Source organism: Phallusia mammillata, chromosome 6 (genome assembly GCF_965637545.1).
Source record: "Phallusia mammillata chromosome 6, kaPhaMamm4.hap1.1, whole genome shotgun sequence".
In the NCBI taxonomy this organism is placed as follows: Eukaryota; Metazoa; Chordata; class Ascidiacea; order Phlebobranchia; family Ascidiidae; genus Phallusia; species Phallusia mammillata.
The window spans coordinates 11,294,914-11,317,088 of NC_137257.1; the positions used below are offsets into that span (position 1 = coordinate 11,294,914).

Below are 22,175 nucleotides of genomic sequence, written 5' to 3' on the forward strand. Positions count from 1 at the left end.
ACAACCATAAATGCTACACTTTACACTGAAGTTTAATTTTCTAAACACGCAGAGAAATAACAAAACAACTTGCACATGAAAAAACAATCTGCAGGTTCAAGAATGAAAAAAAATACCAACTAATCACTGTCCCAAATGCAAAGTTCATAAACAGGTGCCCCAGAACTAACAAAAGCAGGCATTAAGGTTTAACAATTCTGTGACAAAATCTAATCTCTGCACCTTTCGGAACAAAATACCTTAAACTTAGTTCTTCGTGATGCTGGTTTATAAACACAGCAGAAAGAGATGTGTTCAAACCAAAAAATTATCAAGTTGCCCAAACACCCAAAACATTTGTTGAGTAAAAATTTACCACATCAAAACTTTACAATTAGTGTCATCCAGCCACAAACCAAATAAACAATATGAATGCATTTCTTACATGCAACAATAAATACAGCAGCATTAATGTAGGAACAAATGCATCATAATATACCAATTAAAAAGAATCACCCAAAGTTGTAATAAATCATGCCACAAGTCAAAAACATTTCAGTAGCCCCCTACTTTTTAAAGATAAACAATTACTTTTGAGCAAAACTGGATGTTGTTTTGAGATATTTGAGCGTGCTTTTACTCAATACTCCCAAATGGTTAATTGTTAAACACAGTTCAGTTCACTTTTCAGTGGAGTCTGTTGCACAGCACATCATGGATTGCATCATACGTGGTATATGCTTTTTACAGTAGATCCAGTTTTGTTTATGGTGTCTTCATGAGCCTGAATCACATTTTCAATAACATTAACTTTCAAGTTACCCTATGTCAAAAAAGCCTTATACCATAATACTGTACAACAGGGGTGGGCAACCTGCAGCCCGCATGCGGCCCTACATTAAAGCTTGTGCGGCCCGCAGAGACGCTTGGATTTCAAAAGTACTGGCAAACAAGTCCAATTATTACATATTTTTGAGCTGATTAATGCGCCTGATGCTAGGTTTCTGCGATCTGGCAAAATGTGGCAGGAATCAAATACGAAATATACTTGTAGTTAGCATATTTGGTAAGAAACAAAGCAAAATCACTTTGCGTGATGCACATGTGCGGCCCTCAATCCAATTTTGACATTTATAATTGGCACTACAGTAACAAAGGTTGCCCACTCCTGCTGTACAACAAAACAAGTCGTTAGCATATTATTTTTTTAACTCCGGTGAAGTTTGTCCATGCACTTTTGGCATGAAATCTTTGGTGAATTTGGATGAAACTTTCACAGATGGTAGATATAGTTATGCAGATGTGCCCCCTGCTTCGTTTGACGTGATAACCCCAGTATTTACCCTGCTAGACCCCAAAGTGTAAAACGTTTAGGGGTGTTAACCGTCTTATGACGTCAGAAGCGTTGACGAATGTTGCTAATAACACCTCTAGTGGTCAAAATTTTAAACATTGTCTGAATTGGATAAAATTTTACATGACTGTTGATTGGGTCATTGTGATTTCCTATTTCATACTTTTGGGTGTTGAACCCTATCAGTTACCCCACTAACCCCTAAAATGGGTGAGTTTTTTAAACGGTGTCAGAATTAGATGAAATTTTCACAGCTTGTATAATTTGTCATTTTTAGGTGTCAGTTGTTGTGTTTAACCCTGTACCCCCAATATTTACCCCTCTAGCCCCCTAAAAGGGTGAGTTTGTTAAACATTGTCCGAATTGGATGAAATTTGGACAGCTTATAGAGTGTGCTACTTATAGTTGTTGTATGTTATGTTCAACTTTGTCGCCCCAACATTTACCCCACTAGCCCCCCAAAATGGGTCAATTTTTAAACAATGTCAGAATTGAATGAAATTTGGACAGCTTGTAGAGTGTGCATTTATAGGTGTAGAATGTCATGTTTTGCCCTGTTGCCCCAGCATTTACCCCACTAACCCCCCAAAATGGGTAAATTTTTCAAACTATGTCTGAATTAAATGAAATTTGGACAGCTTGTACAGTGCACCATTTATAGGTGTTGATTCTTGTGTTGAACCCTGTAGCTCTATCATTTACTCCACTAGCCCCCAACAGTCATGTGCAATTCGCGCTGATTTGTGTTATAGGAGCTGATTGTTATGTTTTAGCCTCTTTTCTCACTATTTAACACTTTTTTTCTCAGACAGACCATGAAATGGAAAAACCTTCAAAAATGTATAAATGGACTAAATTTGAATAGTTTGTACTCCATGAAGCATATTTATTGATGCACAGTACCGACCACTGTGTTTTACCTTACAACACCCAACTTTCTCATGGTTATCTTTTGAAATGTATTATTTACAACTTTGTAAGTGTGGGGGGACCCATGAGTTTTTGCTTGCAGAAACAACCAAGGTTATAAAAGACAATGGATGATATGGGACCCAATATAAAATAAGTGTAGAAAATATGTGTTATAGTGTATATGCAAGGGCAATATGTGCTAAGCCACCCTTCTAGTTTACTATGTTATTTTAAACTAGAAAGGTGGCATTCTAATATACTTCCATTTTATATATTCTATATCCTATTTACCAATTTACTATACACATCATTTGATCTGCACATATGATTGCTTTTGCAAGCAAAAACGAATGGGTCCCCACACGCGTGTTTGTGCAGATTTATGGTAAACAAATGTTCCTTCGGTTATTTTTAGATTCTTAAGGAAAAACTTTCAAAAGGCATTAACCCAACTTTAAGTTTTGCCCGTATTCTTTTTGCATCATTATTGTCATATAATTACAAAACACAGTAAATAAGAATGGGAACATGGCAGGAAAAAGTGGGGAAATGGGGATGCTCCATCCCGGGAAATCGGTCACACTCGCGGGAAATTTTTAGCTCTTTGTGTGAAAGCGAACACAAAAGTCGAAAATAAGTTTTGCGGTGGAATAACGCAACAGCGCCAGTTTTTATTACTGGTTACATCCGGCGATGCAACGAAACATGACGTAACTAAAACGCTGCGACTCATAGGTCAACACACAAGGTGCTGAGTGTCTTTGTTCGCATTGCGTGTGTGTGCACGTGCACAACAATACGCATTTGTTTCACAAGTATAGCAATGGCGCAAAACAAAAACAAGCAGCGACACGAATGAAAAAACAGTTAAATCCAGACGCAAGGTAGTGATATTACACATCGTTGTTACGAATTTTAATCTTTACTAGTTTTTGTGAGTGTTCTGATTGTAATGCGTTCAATAAGGAAGTGTTTCGTTTTTTGAAAACTTCCAAATAGCGTAGCAGAAAGCAACGAAAGCGAATAAATAAGTTTGGATGACTCTTTGTGTGCGTTGAAAAGGTAAAATAAGCTGCCTTAGTTTAGTATTCTTGTTGCGTATAACACCTTTGGGGATTTACCAAAAAATGGCGGGAAATTTTGATGGCTTCCCAGGAAATTTGCATTTTTTCTAGCCCTGAACGGGAAAAATACTTCCAATTTAATCTCATGCTTTGACCTTGATATTGTCGTTCAAGGTCAGTTTTTGAACACAATTTCCAAAACTAAAATTTTGCGTGATATCTCAATGAAACAACATAGCATGGCTGCGCAAAAGCAGCTGATTACAAATCACTGAAACGACTGTCTGAGCCCTCCCCCTCTGCATTCACCTGCCTTAATCGTAAACCAGTAAATTACTCCCTTGAGATTTGAGACTTCTATCTGACTGACAGTGCACACATATTATGGACTGTAAAAGTAAATATTTGGCCTATTAAGGCAAAATTTTAAATAATAAACAAATAACCTACTGCAAACAGTTGTTTAATATTTTAGCACATTAGGGCTTGTATTTCTGGCCTAAAACTAAAACTTATTATTTTGCGGTTTTAAGAGGTTGAAAATTGGTGAATCCAATAAAAAGTTACAAAATTGTTTAGACCACACTTTACATTGCACCAACCAACAAAGCATGAAACTCTCAGATTATGTACTTTAGTCAGTACAACCATTTTTAAAAAAATCGTTTTGGGGGCATGAGGGTGAACCGCTGGGTTGTTCGGGGTCAAACTTCAGAAGGATCAAATCTGGATAATTACTAACATCTGGCAAAATTTGAATAAATATAAAGCACTCCTTCTTAACCAAACGCGTCTTACAAACAGCGTTAGACAGAAAAAAGAAAAAAAATACGGACAAAAACAATATGTGTCCCCTACATGGAAGGGGACCCATAATAAGACCAAGATGCACTTTAGTCGAACAAATTTTTACTGCAGAGTGGTTCCTAAACTGTGGTGCATCTACCATTGGTGGTAAGACATATGTACCATTAGTGTCTATAAAGGCACTGTTTGGGTCTTTCAAGTCACCAAATATATCTACAAGCTCTGAAAACTTCATCCAAATTCTCTTCACATATGAATCGACATGTTAGAAAGACAAAACAACCAAATTTGTCCCATTTAAGAAGTGGACGTATAATTATTTCACAAACCTGAAATCCTATTGACATTTTCTTTGGAAGTCCAAGGCGCTGTTTGTATACTTCTCTGCATAAAATATATAAAACAAAACAATATAATCGCAAGCAAAAAAACATTTTTATTGCATTTACAAACTCCTGTTTTGGATGTTTGAGTGATATCTTACCCAATCTTGACAATACTTGACTTGTTTTTCCAGTCTGATGTCCAAATAGCAGTTTTGTCACCTTTGTTGCGCACTTGGACAACCCCGCCATTAACAAATTCAGAATCTTCACCAAATCCTTCACCAATTAATACAAGGAGCTGCAGAAACAATTGTATGTAAGTGAATTATTTTCACATTACAGCATAACAACATACAATTGCAGTCTAAACCTACAGTTTCAAGCCAAATTTTGTCAAGTTCTGATGCTCTTTGTTGTTTATTTAGTTGTAACATCCATTTCCCCCCTTTTTTGTTGGCGTCATCTTCCCACATGGGTTGTATGCCATCCTTAAAAGAAAAAAAATATATGAAAGTGAACATATAATCACCTTTTTAACTGGTCACAAATTTATCTTATCTGTGATAGGTTTGTTACAGCATGCAGAAATGCATGGGTACCCACAAATTCAAAGTTAATTAATTCACTGTTAAACAATGCAGCAAAAAGTTTGAATTGATCAAAATGATGCACTAAAGTTTTGGTCAGCCAAAACAGTTTTGGCAAATCTGACCTGCTGTTTTGGTGAAATAATTTAAATTTTGATTTGGTAAAAAAATTTAAATTTTGCCAAAGTGATTTGCTAATCTTGACTAATCAGTGGGTACAGACAGAAAATACAAGCCCTGTTGTAAGTATAGTGCTTTATATGTGCTTTGTAGAGGTTTAAATTAAAAACAATGACAATTATTTTAAACCGACATCCTTTTAGAAATGTGAAATTATTTGGTCTTATTAAAAGTTTACCAAACAGAATGCCGCACATAAACACCTCACATAAAATAAAACAGACTTTAAATGCCAAGTGTGTTATGTTTTATTAAACATTCTTTTCCTGGTGGCTTAGACATACACTTATTACACACATTACTGACAAGTACAATATTTGCTTTATTCTACATGCCTTTATCACTGTAACTGTTAGCTGCAACAATATGATTTTAAGTCAAACATCCCAACACCGAAAATGGAACAAAAATATCTCACCTTAAACAGATTATAGTCGCAGCCACTTTGAAGTTTACTTGAAAGCTGAATGTGGTTATATAAGCTAAAAAAGAGAAAATATAGGTTGCAACTTTTTTCCTTATATATTTTTTTAAATATAGGTGCGACCTATCCGCTCGACATAAGCGCGCAAAATTTCATACTAACTTTCAATTAAAAATTAAGGGTGCGCGTTATAGACACGAATTGTAGTGGAAATGTGCTATCGAATACGGGTGCATGTGCTCGTGCACGCACATACCAATGCGAGACAGTTTCATGAGCGCACACGCACATGCGTCAGCTCAGCTTGCGTTGGATTTTCCCGCTTTGTTGAGAAAATATAGTTTTGCGGTTTCAATGCAATGCAGTTCAATGGTAAAAAACAACCAATTGCACCAGTTATTTATGCAAAAAAGCTAGGCTAAGGGCCTTTTAAATCCCTAGATTTTCAGTGCGACTTATGTGCGAGTCAACTCTAAAATACACTTTTTTAACACAAAACTAATAGTGTGACCTATACGGTGGCGCGACCTATAGGCGAGTATATACGGTAACTTTTAAGTGGTACTAACACATTGTACATCATGTAAACTCAGCTGAAACTAGAAGGGTGGCTTAGCACATTTTGTTGTTGCATTTACACTATAACCAATTTCAGAATATAAATATATTTCCTATGCTTATTTTGTATTGGGTCCCCTATTAGCCATCGTCTTTTACAACCTTAGTTGTTTCTGCAGGCAGAAACCCACACATGTAAAGTTAAAAATAGTGCATTTCAAGAGAGAACCATAGTTCACATGCTACCCAAATTTTAGCCAATTCCGACACCGTTTTATAAACTACACATTTTAGGTGGCTAGTAAGGTTACTAATGGGGTTTGACACTAAACTAAAAAAATATGAAACTTCAATGACTCAATCAATGGTACTGCAAAATTTCAGCCCAATCTGCCAATGTTTAATAAATCGACCACTAGAGGTGTTTTGAGCAACAACTGTTAATGCTTCTGACATCATAGGGCTTTAACAAACCCCTAACTGCCATGACACAAAACTGTTCAACAAGCAACCCACCAATGAGTAACATTATTGCGCCACAGATTTTTTTCGTTTGTGGTGCCCAGTAACATACAAAAATGTGGGTTTTATTTCTGATGACCTGATCATAACAAAATAAGTTGTTGAAACGTAGTCATGCTTTAAACCCAAATACTGGCTCTGATTTTTGTGCTCAAAATATTTAAAACTGTTCATTGTGCACCTAGGAAAAATAAGCTTGCAAAATATTCATAGATGGTTAGTCAAGCTCGATTTGGCCCAGTTGGGAACCGCTTGAGCAGATGTTTAAAGAACAATTTTAGATGCCATAACTTGGCAAATGCTAGAACAGGTTTTATATATTTGCAAAAAGACCATATGCTTGATAGGTATATTTTAACATTTTGTAAATTATGCTTCAAAGCAAGGTACTTACGCCCAAAAATCTTCAACTGTATCAAATTTAGTTACAAGGCGCAAATTGTCTTCCCATTTTTTTGCTCTGTCATTCTTGAAAAACCACAATGCCCACCTAAATAGAAATAATCAGCATAAAATATCAACATTTTTGGTAAGTGTTTTTGTTTCACTTGCACGTGAGTCAAAACTAAACATACTTGCACTGAAGAGGGTGTTTCATATATTTGTCAGGTTCAATTATTGGTGTTTCTTCTTTTTTGGCCACAATTTTGTTTTCATTGTTATCCTTTTCCTGCAAGTCTTTTTTCTTAGTCTCAGAAGTCACTGACCCACTCTTTTTGTCCGAGGCGGACATATTATAGTTTTTATGAAAACAACAATTGTTCAGTGTATTACCAGTTCTAATCACAAAACGTTTAATGTTTTTTGACTAGAAATTTTTGCTTCACCTGGAAAAGTCAAAGTGTACACTTTACTAAAGAAAACATGTCTACAAAACCAAGAATGCTTGGTTCAAAACTACAAGCAAATAATATAACTTCAGGATCAAAGCAAAGTAAAAGTATAAAAACAAAGTTACCATAGCTAATGCTTCAATAGGTAAAACAAACCTATTTTTCTAGTTACTTTAAACATGTTAACTGAGTTTAGGCTTAAAATGTTGTAAGGCACTTGTACAATTTTTGTAGTGAATTGCACCACAATTTATCGCATATTTACGTAATAAAGACAGTATATTAATAAAAAGTAATATAGATTTAATTTGTGTTGTGAAAACAAACTCAAATCCAATGTTAGCAAAACCATGCTATAAAAAACAAGAAAATCTCTCAGATTCTGTCTGTGCCAAACACATGGATTCTACTGAGTCAACAGTCAATATATCGTGTGAGAAATTGGTATCGGGGCACTCGTGCGTAATTTATCACGTGACCCGGCAGAAGTGATGGTCAAATAATGAAGTTTTATGACATAACATTCACGTATAATATCACAATTGCATTATCTATTGTGACATTGATAGGAAACTTTGTTACGTAATAATAGTTCAGTTACGAACTTGTCGGAAATAAATGCATGGGATAATTTTGACTTTTTATCATCGCCAACATGCCAACGAGCGTTGGAATTTGCCCGCCTTCAACGAACTGGGGATTTAGCTCACAGGTGGCATCCTGGATAACTGCAACAAAAAAAGGATGTCAGGACGCCAATCCAAACGCAGGTGCCAGCGTTTCGAAAGTCCACACCTATATGCGACAACTACGGGTGGTTGTGCTTAAATTGCGGGAAAAACTTGACCAAATCAACGAGGAGATTAAATCATTGCTAAAGGTAACTTTCATTGAAATACATTTTTTCCCTTTTTTCCACTTGATGCTATCGCTCGTATAAAGTGAGTTCTAACTTGCTCGTGTAAACTTAATTTAAAAGATACGAGAGGGATTGGCGAGAAGCTTGGACCAGCTTCATATCGAACTAGCATCAAATCGACAGGAAGCAATTGTAAAACGTCCACGGCTAATCAAAAATCACGCGCGAGAGACAATGCTAAGTTTGTGGGAGCGCGGGGGCGACACCGTGCGTTTAAATCGAGCACAAATGCTCAATGCTCAAAAGAAACTTCGGAAGCAGTACACGATTGTGCGAGATCAGCTTCAGGTTTGTAATAATAAACAGCAAGGTTGTTGCGCAATGATGAAATTATGATGAGTAGAAAATGGGAAAAATTCGAAAAAAATTGAGTGACACCATCCTTGAAAGAACAAGAATTCTTGACATGTGTCCAGACATTATTGCAGCCACCACCAGATGTCGACGCCATATAAAAGACGAGGAGAAAACAAGAAATCAGGCACGAGCTGCTTTCAAAGCCTTAGACATAGAGCACCAATGTTTACCCTTTGTGCACTGCATATGCTTTCTTTTAGCAACTTATGCTGCAATACGCAACTTATAGAGGAGGGCTAACAAAAACAAGAATGCATTCGTCAACGAGAGACGAAATCTGCAAACACATAGAAAAAGCAGGAAACGATTTTGAACGTAGTCAGCGACAACATCGGGTTAAAAGTAGCAAAAGCGAAATGGTAAAAAAATTAGTTTTTAACACACATTTTTGTTTATTTTTGCCGGCTACGTAGCCATATGTTACCATCAGTGGCGGCTCGTGCCTAAAATTTGTGGGGGTGCTGCCCCCACAAATTTTAGCCTCTACTGAACATATATAAGTTGGCAATATATTGAAAAGCTACATTTCTAGTTTTCTAGCCACTTGTTTTGTGCAAGTAATACAAATCTTAATTAGCAACTCCATTGTGACGTAATTTTTGTTACGCAATAATGTACACGAGTGTAAACAGCAGACGGCATCATTTGTGTATTTTGTTTACTTGCACAGCGACGGGCCAAACACAATAACGTTCAGTAATAATGTGAAAAACAAAAACACACGTGGCACAGCTTCGAAACGAAGCGGTTGTAAATACGGTAAAACACAACAGAAATATAGAAAAAAATAGATATAAATGAGTCGAAAAAGGTCGAAGTATTTCAGTTCGACAACAAAAATTGTCATGTTTCATTTAAGTAAATTTAGTCACAGTCAGCGTTTTCAACATATTCTATGACACTTCACAGATTATTGTCACACAAAAAAACTAGCCATACAACTTTTTATTGGTATCATAACTAACAAATTTAACAACCACATTACATTGGTTTCAGAACTTCTTCATTTAAACATCTTTCTTGAATTTTTGTGTGCAGACTATTGATTGTATTTTAGTTTCTTAGCTGCTATAATTGCTGCTTGCTGGCAAATAGCTTAACATTCCTTTTTTAAGTGCAAAACGCCTTCAAGCTTTAAAATTTACAACACTCTCACTTAAATTTAAACCATATTATTAAATCTTGTGGTTCCTTTTTCCAACCAAAATGAATCATGAAGTTATAGTTTGGGCATGATAATTGATAGCTTCTTCCTTAATCCCAAATGATAACTAAGAAACTGTTTTTCTATTTAGTACTAGCACTGCAAGTGCAAGTCTTTTGAAAATATTGGTGTTCCTCAGAAAAATTGGCATCTTTTTCAGTGTTAAAAAGAACTGTTTTGCCTTTGAAAGAATCATGGAAACAGCAAAAAGGATTTTTCATCCTAGTAATTTAACTTGTCAAAACATCATCTCTAGATTAATTATTTTCAAAGTAATCATGAACATCAGATCTACAGAAACATTTTCATTTGAGTAACTAGCTTTTCTCTGTCAACAATAGGATGTGCTTGGTGTCACTACTATCTTGTCTGTAGAATGTTCATTCTTAAGAAACACTTCCTGTGAAGCAATTTAGCAGCTACTGTTCAGACAAACAGTACATGTCCATTATATCAATACACATGACTGCAATTGGTTGCAAATACTGTCAACATGGTGTGTTAAGAAAGCCACACTTTAAATTGTCTTCACTCTTTTTTTGTCTTGTAGTATCATTTCAAAATTCCTGTTGCTAGCAGTTGTATGTTCTGCATTTGATATTGCCTGAATTTCAGTGAGGCATTTAACTTCACAGTCACAAATTTAATTTTTCTTTGGTAGCATTAGGAACTAAAACTGAGTATTTCTTGTTGTTGCTTATTCCAGCATGACATTGGAGTAGAAGATGTTTTGTCCCATACTTTCATAAATCTTTTTAATTCAGTTATTTATTATAAAGGTTAATTGTGACTTTTAAAGGTGTTAGATGACCTTTTTTTCTTTTTCAAGGTGTTAGATACACTTATTTAATTCAATGATAACTGTAAAAACTAAAACCCACTTGCAGTCATCTTAAAAAGTCACGACTAACAGTCAAACAATAAATTTAATGATAGCAAAATAATTATTTAACTGCACTCACTGTCGAACTTAAAAACACAGTACACGGGTTTGGCTTTGGAGCTCACTGACGCGAAGCAGACAACACAACCAGCGCTACGTCACGGGAGGGGCTGCGCGAGCCACAGCCCCCTCTCGCCTATTTCGCCCGGCATGTAGCTTTTCCAAGTGCGCATGCGCACAACTGAAAACGTCATGAAACGTCACGAAACTGGAGCTGCAGCTCCGCCATAGATAACTTATTATTGTTATTATTATTATTTTTAAAATTTCTTTTAAATAATACAAATTTTTTATTAATTTTATTTTAATAAAAGGCCGATTAATGCCATAAAAGTTATTCTTAGTATACACTGATCAAACATAAAAACTATATGTAAAGATTGTTTTGAATAACAACTTGGAATAGGAATGTCAAGTAAAAATACTGGGGGTGCTGCAGCTCCGCAGCCCCCTCGCACGAGCCGCCCCTGGTTACCATTAAAATCTATTAGTTGAACATTTTTTTACTTGTCCAGGTGTGTGCAGAACATGCTCTGGCTGATCCAACCATTAAAACGACAAAATCTGTTTCATCTGTGGCATCCGAAAAAGACAATAGCGGACAATGTGCAAACTTTAACGAAAAGTTGGTCATCTTTTGTTTCCATTTTTTTTGCACAAATGTTACGTCTACAAGAGTGATGTTTAAAAAAACTTATTGCCAATAAGGCGAAAAAGAGATGGGGCGTTTGCAATTGGTTGGGGAGGGAGCGCTGAGAGGAACTTGGGTAGTTAAAACGGAACATTGAGTCTAAGTGACAATACATCTTTTCAAACGGCCAAGCACAGCAAAGGCCTAATTTGATCAAAATTTTGCAAATCCGCAGTGTAGATCAGTGTTACCACTGGACATCGACATACAAGTTCGCAGCGTAAAATTGTCTGGTGTGCCGTAGGCCTAAACATTTATCGAAATTATAGTTGTTAAAAAAATGGTTTCCGAAAGATAATAATCCGGGGTGCCATTGACTCTTAACTGAGTGTCAATTTCTCTCCAGAGGCCGGACCAGGCTCTTCTGGCCATTTCGTACACCACCTTTAGCAATCATTATTGCATTTATAAATAACGACATGTCCCTCTAATTCGTCCAACCAAACGACCAATATTAACTGTATTGTCCAAGTTTAAATGTGGCCTTCGACAGGACGTTTGTAAGTTCTACGCTGCATTGCTGGCACATAGTCGGTTTGTTTAGTCTGTAGTGCACCGCATAGCAAAAAAGACCTTCCATCTTTCGCGTTTTGTTTCAAGGAACCGAACCACTCGCGCTTGGGAAGCGCAGGTTGTTCCAAACTGTTTATGTGAAGCTGAAGAAGACTCTCTGCCTCCACCTATGTCCGACGATTGCTACTTGGCCATGAAAGATGTGGCGGAGGTGAGCTTGGCATTTAGTCAGGAGTACAACGAAATAGGGTTTCGAATCAATTCTTTATTATTTAATTCACTGCCTAAGCAAGTCTAAAACGCAGCTTCCAGTCTTAATCAGGACTTGAGTCGACTGGCTTCTTTGGCCGAGAAAATTTCTGCATGGGCGCCTGCACGTATAGGGGCACTTGCGGTTGCCGGCGCCCATGCATTTAACAGGCCGGCACGCAGGTGCACTTCATGGTGATTTTATTTATACCGTACGGCGTTTCAGGTTGCAGACAACGTAATTCTACTGTATATTATTTATGCGTATAGTATGTCCACAACCACAACTACTAAATATCGTAATCCATCACTGTACAACGATGTATGTCAAAATTTGAGCCCCATTGCAAAATTTTCCGCGCCCATGATTAATGTGAAAAATTTTTGTAGCTACGTGTACTAATATATTATTTAACCCTTTGTGTTTAAATTTATTTATTTATTATTTTAGTGTCGAAAAACTGCTAAAACACTGCGCAAAATGACACAGACGGTTGTAGAGCAAAGTTTTCTTGTGTGTCCACCCGAGCAGGAAGATGCTCAGCCTGATCAACGCGGTGTTTACTACGGGGTAGCGTGCGGCGGTCGATCGCACAGAAAACGAGGGATGTTTATCAAATAAATTGAAAAAACGCATGCTTACGAAGTTGCAACTTTTGCATGTTTACAAAGCGACTTTTAATATGCTAAAAAAACAAGCCCAAGTATTGCATCACCTGCTATAATAGTTTACAAATACCACCCCTTTTTTACATACCCTTCATGGAGGTGTTGAATTCAGGGTAACTTTTTATTCAGCGCAAATCATGTTGTCACAAATTAAAAGTGAATTTATTGCAAAAAAAGTTGTAAGTTGGACGAAAAAACACACAAAGACGTTCTCTGGATACGTAAAAATCACATGTAAAAACATGGCAAAGTCATTTCACTATCCAGACTTGCATATTTTATTACTCTTACACTTAGCCCTACATTGGTCAATACATCGATATCACAGGTTTTTCAGAACACAATTATGTAACGGAACTTTTAAAAAACGGATCTTAGAATTAAACTAAGTTCATAAAGCAGTTTCGTGCTTGTATTATATTTAAAATTCACCAAAGCACCGTTGTATTTAAAGAAACTTATCCTGTACAAAAGTCTATGATATCCAGGTCAGGTTGTCCAAAAAGAGAAATTTTTACTCAAAAGTCAGAGACAGATATTGTAAAGTACTTCTATTGTTAACAAATAAAAGTGCTGTTGACATAATTTAAAAGAATAGACTCATTATGAAAATTCTCTATTTGGCACATCATATTTGTCTGCCAAAGTTTAACAATCAAATTGTAACAAATCAGAGAGCAAAATTGCACTGGGTTAAAAGTGTTTTTGAGTGGCAGGTTCGGAATGTGCTATTATCCAATAAAACTGTGCAAAATTTATAGACCTTTTTTTCCAGTGGTTGTGGTAATTTTAGGCTGGTCACCTAAAGGAAGAACTTCTTCCTGCAAAATGAATGTTTGAAATTTAACAAATCTGTAGACATTTTTTGCCATGCCACAAAATTTGCAACTCACTGCTTGTTCAGTGGGTTTTGGTGGGGGTAATTTGGTGTTGAAACTGTCAAACATCATCTGTGGGATGTTGGGTCCATAATAAACCTTCGAGGTTTGAGCAAGAGCTTCAATTTTCTTTAGTTCCAAATACTGTGGTGTCAATTTCAACTAAAAGAGAACAACCACATGTAAATAAAGTTGATTGTTGCTGACATAAAGTTAGCAGCAAGAATATCCAAATTTATAGCATTTTTTTGGCAGGGTTCTTGGAAAATAATATGACACATAACAACACAATTGTTGTTTAATAAACTTACTGACTTTACCACATTAATAGGTCAAAAGTGAATGACATTTGGTCAACAATCTGACTCATCGAAATGCAATATTTCAGTCACTGCACAGGTCACACAGTTTATGATTTCCTGAATGCCGTTTGGCAAATTTAGATTGGCATTTCAATAATTCAGTCAGCCAAGTCATTAACATATTATTGCCACATCACACTATAACTTTATTAAAAAGAGCTGAAGTTTATTGCAGGGGTTTGTGGTTTGGTACAAAAAGGTTTGGAAGCACAGATTTGTTGTTTAAGACAATACTGATCAAACCGAAAATATAACAGCAACAGCCATTTTGTCAGAAGTTCCACAACTTACCCCATTTGCTTCTGCTTCTTTAGTGGCTTTATAACATTCTGCATCAGTACGTGCTTTCATCCTTGCAAGATGAGATTGATCTATTTAATTCCAACATAATTTTATTGGGTCAACTTCAATTAACAACAAATTTGTTATATTTTGTCAATCTCAAAATATCCTGATAGGGAATAACATGGGTACAAATAGGGACGATTGACATGAAAAGCCAGACTATATTTCCTGGTAATAACATATCTGTTGTTTTGCAATGAAATTTCCCATTTTTGCATTGCTAACTTGTAAAATGTCCCGCTTGCCCTAGACACCAATGCATCAAAGTTAACATGTGTAAGTACACCAAATTTACAAATCTTAAAAATGTTCTGTTCTAAATGTATCACAGTTTCATCAACCACAAAGTTGACCCTTTTACCCAACAAATTGAGTAAATGGCTATAAATTTGTCTGTTCAAATGTTTTGGATTTTGTGAATCTTACGTTAACAACGTTCTTTTGTCAGCAATATATATACCTTCTATTTCGGAAATTCTTCGCTGGGTCTCTTTTTCCATTATCTTTTGCTCAAATTGAATTTTCGACACTTGCGCCACCTTTTCAGCCTCTAATAAATAAGACAAACATGACAAAGATAACATAGCACAAATAATATTCAATTCACCACAATGTTTCAACAAGGAAATTTAAACCACTTAATAATCTAAAACCAAATATCTTTGGCATTTTAAAGACCACAAACATTATGACAAGATTATTATATATATTACAGGAACCTCATTTCCAGACAATGCAAACTAAAAAAAACTCACCAATAACAGCTTTTTTTCGCTCAGTTTCAGCTTCTTTTTCAATGACTTTTTGCTTCTCATTGACAATTAACAGTTTTGTCTTTTCGGCTTCCCTGAAAAAAGTATAGCATACAATTGACTAGACAGTTTTTAATGATCCCATAAAAAAACATACATTAGCTCATAATTTTTTCGAATTAACTCTGGTATTTTGGGTTTTGTTACTCTCACAGCTTGCACAAATAAACCTGGAGACATTTCAGTCAAATCTTGCTGTAGTGCTCTTTTAAGATTTTCATCAATGCGATCTGTAGTGAAAGAAATTGAATGAGAAGTGTTCTGGTTACAAAATCTTACAAGCAATTAAAAACTAGTTACAAAATAACAAATAGTAGGCTAATGTTATGTTTACAAGCAAAATGCCCAAGATGTCCATTTGAAGGTTGTAAAAAAGCTTTCATGAAAAAAGTGGGTTAAAGGCTGTTGTTGTTTTCAAAACAACTTAAACCATTTTTATAACTTGAACCGAGGGCTAATTTAACAACTGAGGCTATTAAATTGTTGCATTTCTAAAATGGTAAATTAACTTACGACAATGGCTATTCTACAAAATGGCTATTAACTGTTTACATTTAATTAAATTTAGACATTACTTAAACATTTATCTTATTTTCAGGGGCTAGTGCTATAATATCATAAACAAATATATTCAAATAGTCTATTTAAATAGTGCTCCTTCAAAATATATATTATTTAAGAATTTTTGCATAACGATTGGTAACAAAAATTTTTGTCATCCAAGCATTGAAAAAAGTATTATGAAACAATTTGTTTGTGGTTTTCAACATAGGGCGGCTTAATAGAGTATGCCAAAAAACTTATTTTTAAACGCTTGGGCTATGGAGTAAAAACATTTCACCAATACGTATATCTCGTTATCTACCAGCTGGAAACATTCCATGACTAGTCCACCACTTTAATAGGGCATGGACAGTCTAAGAGAATGATATAAGAAAACAACAAAGTGAAATCAAAATTAATGTCTGCAACTGACCAAACTTTGCAATGTAGACTTCTTGTAATGAATGGACTGAACAGAATTGATTTAGTTCATGATGCACTTTGTTAAAGATTAATGCTCGATCATAATCTGCTGTGTAGTTTCGAACAATTTCATACACCGCTGCAGGAGACAAAATGTTGACCACTTCTATTTGATCGAAGTAGATCATGACTCCACCACTGCAAAAAACTTGACATCAAAACACTTTTTCTGGGCATGTAAATTTGCAATAAATTTGTTTGAAAGTAAATTATCAATAAATTTAGGACAAATAGCACAAAGGTGCAATTAATCACGCTATGACCAAATCAACAAATTTAACATAAGTTATCCAATAAATTTGTTTTATTGTAAAAGCATTGAGTCTACAAATAATAAACTGCAGACAGCGCACACTGTTGCGGGTTGATCTCTCATCACCAGCTGCACTGATGAGACCTTATAGTTTGAAACAGTGTGCACTATCTGCAGCTTATAATTTATTGGCTTAATGCTTTTTGTGAGCCAGTTTCCTCTGTGGTGAATGCCCAGTTGTGGCATCGCATAGACTAGGTAAGGCATGGGTTTTTACCCTGTTACTCCTAACAAACTGGAGTGCTGTTGGACGGTGGTACTAAATACCGCATGTGGCCGCATGTGACCGCATGTTATCACACGGCAGGAATCTGTGAAGGACTTAAATATGCTTTTACGAAAACATAATTTTGCGGACTTTTGAAAGCGCTTACGGTTAGAGCTATTAGGGTTGGGTGAAGGTTTGAAATTAAAATCAATCTAGAATCTGGTCTATTTTACCCCTGATGGGGCTGGAATTCTTACATTTCACATAACATGGTGTACTTTAAGAGGAATCACATGTGGTCACATGCGGTCACATGCGGTATTTAGTACCACCCCCGTTGGATGGCTATACTAGCCAATACGATCAATCTCTCATCACCAGCTGCACTGATGAGACCTTATAGGTAGAAACAGTGTGCACTGTCTGCAGCTTAAAATTTGTTTTAAATCTTTGAAAATATTTATTTACAGGGCTAAGTTCAGCTTTGTAAGTGCAGCCGACCTGACAAATGACAACCATGGGACAGAGCCGGGTTAAACAGTAAAAATTGTTTTACACTATGCACTCATTTATGTCTTTGTCCAGTTAAAATTAAGTTTAAACCAGTTCCTAAGCAGCAATCACCTTGTCCCACATGGCACATTCTTCACTTTGTCAGTTTGAAGAGTTGTTTGCACAGTTCTGTATGTAGTGATGAAAGGAAACATTACATGGTAACCTGGACCTGCTGTGGCTTGCAATAAAGCTCCTCCCTACACATAAGCAAACTTTCTTCAAACTTTTCAACTATATTGTTTATTATGGTTATCTCTAAAACAGACATTGTTTAAAACATACTCTACATAGAAAGCAACAGGTGATGTATACTTACTCTGTAGTAGACTGCCACATGACCTGAAAATACAAAAAGTATTTTAACGGTTTTAGTTGTGAAAAACCAAGGTCTTACCTTCATCCACCTTGTGCAAAGCAAAATTGATCAAGATAGCAAAGCTTGCAACAGCCACTCCGAAAGCAATAGCACTGTTCGGCATATCTCAGTGTAGTTTAATAAGCTGAGCAAGATATGTCACAGGCGCGTTTTCGAATTCCGTCCTGTTTCTATTTTCGTAATTCGCCTCCTCGCTCTGTCTTGATAGTTCAAATTTTGTCCCCTGTCACCATTTGCTAATTTAACCTTTCGGCAATTTAACCTGTTTGTGTAGTCATGCGTAACATTTTTCATGCAGTTTTTTTCACGGAAAAAGAGTGAAAATTCATTAAAACAACATTCTACTCGGCCTCTATATCTGCTACTTTTTTGTTAGCTTACAGCAAAAGCATGTGTAATATCATTCAAAGGGCTTCGTGCAAACTATACCCTTCATAACAGAGGTGTAGCCTACAGTGTCTGATTTTTTAGACTCCGACATCACTCCGGGTCGGAAACAATTGACTCCGACCCCACTCCGGCTCTAAGTGAATAGCGCAAAACCAGACTCCGACTCCTGATAATAATCCGGTGTAACAAACAATAGTCGTTTTAACAAATCAATAATGAAAGCAAAACTCCGGATCCGGTTCCGGCTCCTGCTGATCTGATAAAACGTAAACTCCGCCACCGGTTAGGCTATAGCCTAGGCCTACTCCAGCAAAATTTGGCAAAATCCGGCTCCGGACACTCCGGCTCGTGTAAACCTCTGCTTTAGAAACCCAGTTTTATGGTCGGTAAACGCGAGCCTGAGGCAGCCCACTACAATTATGTTTAAAAAAACAAAAAATTACATTACGGCGCTCAGTTGGGCAGCAGCCCATACCGTAGTTTGACACTGCTTTATTGTAGGCCTAGGCTACCATACATCCTCTTTTTGGAGGACATGGCCTCCTTTTGAACAAAAACCAAGTTGTCCTCCGAGGACAAGAAAAAGAGTCCAAATGTCCTCCTTTTTAAGGAATTTCCGATTTACCAAATACATAAATGACAATTATGCCTCTGAAAACAGCCAAATATAGCAACTTCAGCTTATTTTTTAAAGAACACGCAGGTTTTAATTTTTTTTAAATAGGCTACCAGCTTATTAAGTGTTGTGACGAACGTTAAACCTTATCCAAACTATAGGCGAGTAGGCCTATATAGCCTACCGTCCAATTTCTGAAACTTTTATTTTTTGAGGGGCCTTAAAGTATTTTTTCATGTTCTTTTCAAAAATGTGTCCTCCTTTTGGAGGACGGAAATATGGTAGCCTAGGCCTAATTTATTGTAATGGCTGCTACAATACAGAAACTTTATCGGGATTAAAAAAGGGATTTTGAACGTGGAAGTAAATGCCAAAAAAGTATATGATGACAAACATATTTTGTTCTTTTTTAGCTTGCACTACCTACCTACTTTTATTCGTTTCAAATGTTGCTTCCGATTTATCTTATTATTATTGCAAAAAGAAATGTAAAACTAAAAAAGCATTAACGGGGGTCGGCAGATTTTTGACTGTTTAAAGGATCTGTGATCACAAAGACGTTGGTCACTGCTCTAGTGCGAGTTTTAGCCTGTCCTTTTACCCGTTGTTTTAAGACAGGCTAACGAGTAAAAACATGTTATAATTAGCTCCATAGTGGTATAATCCGTTATACTGAAAAAAATCTGCTTCAGCAGAAGACCAGGATATAGCCTAATTCAATAGTAGCCTATACAATTACACGCACACCGTCGTGCTGTTTGTCTCGGTTATGGCATCCTCCTCATCTGTCGCAATGGTTCTGAAACATGTGGCGCACTAAAAACTGATTTTTCTACCCCTTTCAAAGAGAGTTTCTGGATCCGCCCCTGGTGGGAAGTAAGTTAGGAGTTGTTACTTGCCAGTTCTCTTCTTTTCTTTCGTCGTAACTTACAACGTTTTTTTTTTGAAAAGTGGTGAAATGAAATTGTTACATCAAACGCAAAGTTAAACCTTCATTGGTGATAAAAATTGACGCAGGATACTTACTTAAATTTTTGTGTGATCCCAAGCGAGATATCTGCTGAAAACACTTTCTAAGGCTCTTGGCTTTGCGTTAATACACCCATAACTCATCATTCAGACGAAAAACCCAAAACTACCACGATTACTTTACTTTATTTATTAAAACAGGTCACTGTCACGTGGAACTTGTCACCAACTCAAACCATTGTCTCAAAGCTTCGCTTAGCGTGTCAGGTAAAGCGTTGACATCCCGTATCACTACATAGAAGGGAAAGGGAAAATCCTCCATGTAAGATCGAATTTCAGGCATCTAAAAATAACAACCACAAGCTTTTTTGAAATAGGCTACAAACAAATACACACAACAATTACGTTTAATTTTACATTTGGTCCCAATATTTGTGAGGTACCTGCAGGTAACAAGGCCCCACTATTGCGTATAACTGAAAAAACATTTAAGAGTTCCAGGCCAAATTTGGCATGATGGTTGTAAAGGTTGATATTAAACATCCATCAGATTTTGAGGACGTTTGCAAGTTTTGTTTTAAAAAAAATAACAAAAAATGTTGGGCCTTATTGCAAGCAATGGCTGACAAACAAAACCGTAGTAAAATTTATTTGTAATTCGTTTTTCCAGATGGGATAATGCTTCAATTAAACTATAATGACCCAATTCCTCAATATCTAAATACGTTTTCATTTCGACGACACAACCTTTCCATTTTGGTTACCAATTTAAAAAAATATATAAAAAGTTGAAAACAAACACTACTAAATTTGGATTAGTCACAATAACAATCGCACACAACTTGCAGGTCCAAAACTTTGTAAATCATTGTAAGTTCGTATTTATTTTAAAATTATATCAAAACGAAGCATTTTTCCTTGCATGTAAAAAATATGAGCAGTGGGCCTTATTACCTTCCGGGCCTATATACCTTCAGGTACCTTATGTATTTTTTCCATAATCTCAAACCAAAGTATTCATAAACTCAACTGAATGCTATATATGTTATACAAATATCGATATCTGTATGTTTGTAACGCGAGCATTTTTACGAACAGCCAGTGGCGGCGATTTAGGGCCAAACCTAATTGCGGGGATACTATAAACAACGCAAAGACAAAACAGCAATAATCTACCCGTATTCAAAATAAATTACCCATCAATAAATAACCACACCACCAGAATACTACATAAAAGTAGTTAATACATACGATACTAACCTAAGTTACACAAAATAAGACAGATCGTTTTATAAAACAATGGAAAACCTCTATCTACCAGCAATGAAAGTTTTATTTAAATCCATTAAACATTATTGGCTAAATTGTATATAAAACGCAAGGAAACAAATAAATCAAAACGTTTCTATTTCAGGGCACGACACCCTATAATGCAGTGGTTCTTAACCTTTTTATCATCGCCGAACCCATACTGTGTTCTTCAGCCTTTGGTCGAACCCCAAAGTTACATCCTAGGTTTTTGCCCCATTTTCTTTGGTGGGTCATAATTAGTTTTTGTTCAAACGTAGTGGCAACAGTTACTGTTTGTCATTTTGTTAAATTCTGACATAATAATACAAGCAACTTGTTTCATGATTGCTTTAATTCCGGCAATTTTTAGTTTTTACCAAAATGAAGCAATGTATTTTTAGCATCTGTACACAAACATGAAAAAGATGAAGAAATAAGTTTTTGCTGCCAACAAAATTTCTTTGTTTCTGCATACGAACAATGCACTTTGTTACGTCAAAAAAAGAAATTAAAACCTCAGTGCAGGGGTGCACAACTATTTTGCTAGGATGGCCGCATCGCAGATTCTTATTTCACCAACGGCCGCCATTTACTTGCTTATTTTTGTTTTAAAATAATTGGTTGATATTATGTATTTACCAAGCGCCCAAAAAGCCCAGATTAATTTCTTGCCCAGTGCACAGATTGAGCTGCACAGCGAGGAGATCAGTCTTAAGTGTTTATGATGTCATAATCTATATTGTGATGCTTGTGGTACCTGTTTTGTTCGCATTGTTGGCACACAATAGGCGTACAAAAAGTCTGATGCATATGGTTATTAGGCTGGTAATACTCTTTTTAGTACCACAAAAACTGTTTCGAGTTGTTTAAAACAGCCCTGCCTAAGTTGAACCTTCCAGTGTTTTGTTATTTGGCAAATACAAATTGCCGTTTTTAGCGACTCT

General features: G+C 36.1%; 4 protein-coding genes across 4 annotated transcripts in view; 1 reads left to right on the forward strand and 3 right to left on the reverse strand.

The window, feature by feature from the left end:
- Window positions 1-14: 14 nt before the first annotated feature.
- On the reverse strand, window positions 15-7,560 carry LOC145233878 (eukaryotic translation initiation factor 4E-like). The gene is made up of 7 exons (XM_080098646.1): window positions 7,289-7,560; window positions 7,108-7,203; window positions 5,628-5,691; window positions 4,817-4,930; window positions 4,601-4,740; window positions 4,446-4,500; window positions 15-763 (listed from the first exon to the last, which is right to left on the reverse strand). The coding sequence occupies exons 1-7, from the start codon at window positions 7,444-7,446 to the stop codon at window positions 704-706; spliced, it is 687 nt and encodes a 228-aa protein (XP_079954772.1). The 5' UTR covers window positions 7,447-7,560; the 3' UTR covers window positions 15-703.
- A 597-nt stretch (window positions 7,561-8,157) lies between these two features.
- On the forward strand, window positions 8,158-13,168 carry LOC145234263 (uncharacterized). The gene is made up of 6 exons (XM_080099010.1): window positions 8,158-8,426; window positions 8,526-8,753; window positions 8,809-8,946; window positions 9,023-9,231; window positions 12,261-12,384; window positions 12,874-13,168. Exons 1-6 carry the CDS (start codon window positions 8,202-8,204, stop codon window positions 13,042-13,044), a joined length of 1,095 nt encoding a protein of 364 aa, XP_079955136.1. The 5' UTR covers window positions 8,158-8,201; the 3' UTR covers window positions 13,045-13,168.
- A 30-nt stretch (window positions 13,169-13,198) lies between these two features.
- On the reverse strand, window positions 13,199-18,223 carry LOC145233875 (erlin-1-like). The gene is made up of 10 exons (XM_080098643.1): window positions 17,985-18,223; window positions 17,907-17,929; window positions 17,660-17,787; window positions 16,465-16,652; window positions 15,586-15,718; window positions 15,432-15,523; window positions 15,137-15,226; window positions 14,623-14,702; window positions 13,985-14,131; window positions 13,199-13,912 (listed from the first exon to the last, which is right to left on the reverse strand). The coding sequence occupies exons 1-10, from the start codon at window positions 18,067-18,069 to the stop codon at window positions 13,847-13,849; spliced, it is 1,032 nt and encodes a 343-aa protein (XP_079954769.1). The 5' UTR covers window positions 18,070-18,223; the 3' UTR covers window positions 13,199-13,846.
- Window positions 18,224-20,108: 1,885 nt separating this feature from the next.
- LOC145232130 (midasin-like) overlaps window positions 20,109-22,175 on the reverse strand; it is a 64,012-nt gene continuing 61,945 nt past the window's right edge. Inside the window, exon 104 of the mRNA XM_080096641.1 lies at window positions 20,109-20,284. Within this exon, the coding sequence (XP_079952767.1) occupies window positions 20,150-20,284 (135 nt within the window). The 3' untranslated portion in view covers window positions 20,109-20,149. The remainder of the gene's footprint in view (window positions 20,285-22,175) is intronic.

What these genes read in the sequence shown, in the direction of transcription:
- LOC145233878 (XM_080098646.1), bottom strand. Translation starts at nt 7,446, where the DNA reads ATGTCCGCCTCGGACAAAAAGAGTGGGTCAGTGACTTCTGAGACTAAG. An exon ending in ACAGTTGAAGATTTTTGGGC is followed by an intron (nt 5,692 to 7,107) that starts GTAAGTACCTTG and finishes TCTCTTTTTTAG; the next exon opens with CTTATATAACCACATTCAGC. An exon ending in GCGACTATAATCTGTTTAAG is followed by an intron (nt 4,931 to 5,627) that starts GTGAGATATTTT and finishes TTTTCTTTTAAG; the next exon opens with GATGGCATACAACCCATGTG.
- LOC145234263 (XM_080099010.1), top strand. Translation starts at nt 8,202, where the DNA reads ATGCCAACGAGCGTTGGAATTTGCCCGCCTTCAACGAACTGGGGATTT. An exon ending in AGGAGAAAACAAGAAATCAG is followed by an intron (nt 8,947 to 9,022) that starts GCACGAGCTGCT and finishes GCTTTCTTTTAG; the next exon opens with CAACTTATGCTGCAATACGC. An exon ending in TGTTTATTTTTGCCGGCTAC is followed by an intron (nt 9,232 to 12,260) that starts GTAGCCATATGT and finishes TTTTGTTTCAAG; the next exon opens with GAACCGAACCACTCGCGCTT.
- LOC145233875 (XM_080098643.1), bottom strand. Translation starts at nt 18,069, where the DNA reads ATGCCGAACAGTGCTATTGCTTTCGGAGTGGCTGTTGCAAGCTTTGCT. An exon ending in GCGAAAAAAAGCTGTTATTG is followed by an intron (nt 15,227 to 15,431) that starts GTGAGTTTTTTT and finishes CTTATTTATTAG; the next exon opens with AGGCTGAAAAGGTGGCGCAA. An exon ending in CAAAACCCACTGAACAAGCA is followed by an intron (nt 13,913 to 13,984) that starts GTGAGTTGCAAA and finishes TTCATTTTGCAG; the next exon opens with GAAGAAGTTCTTCCTTTAGG.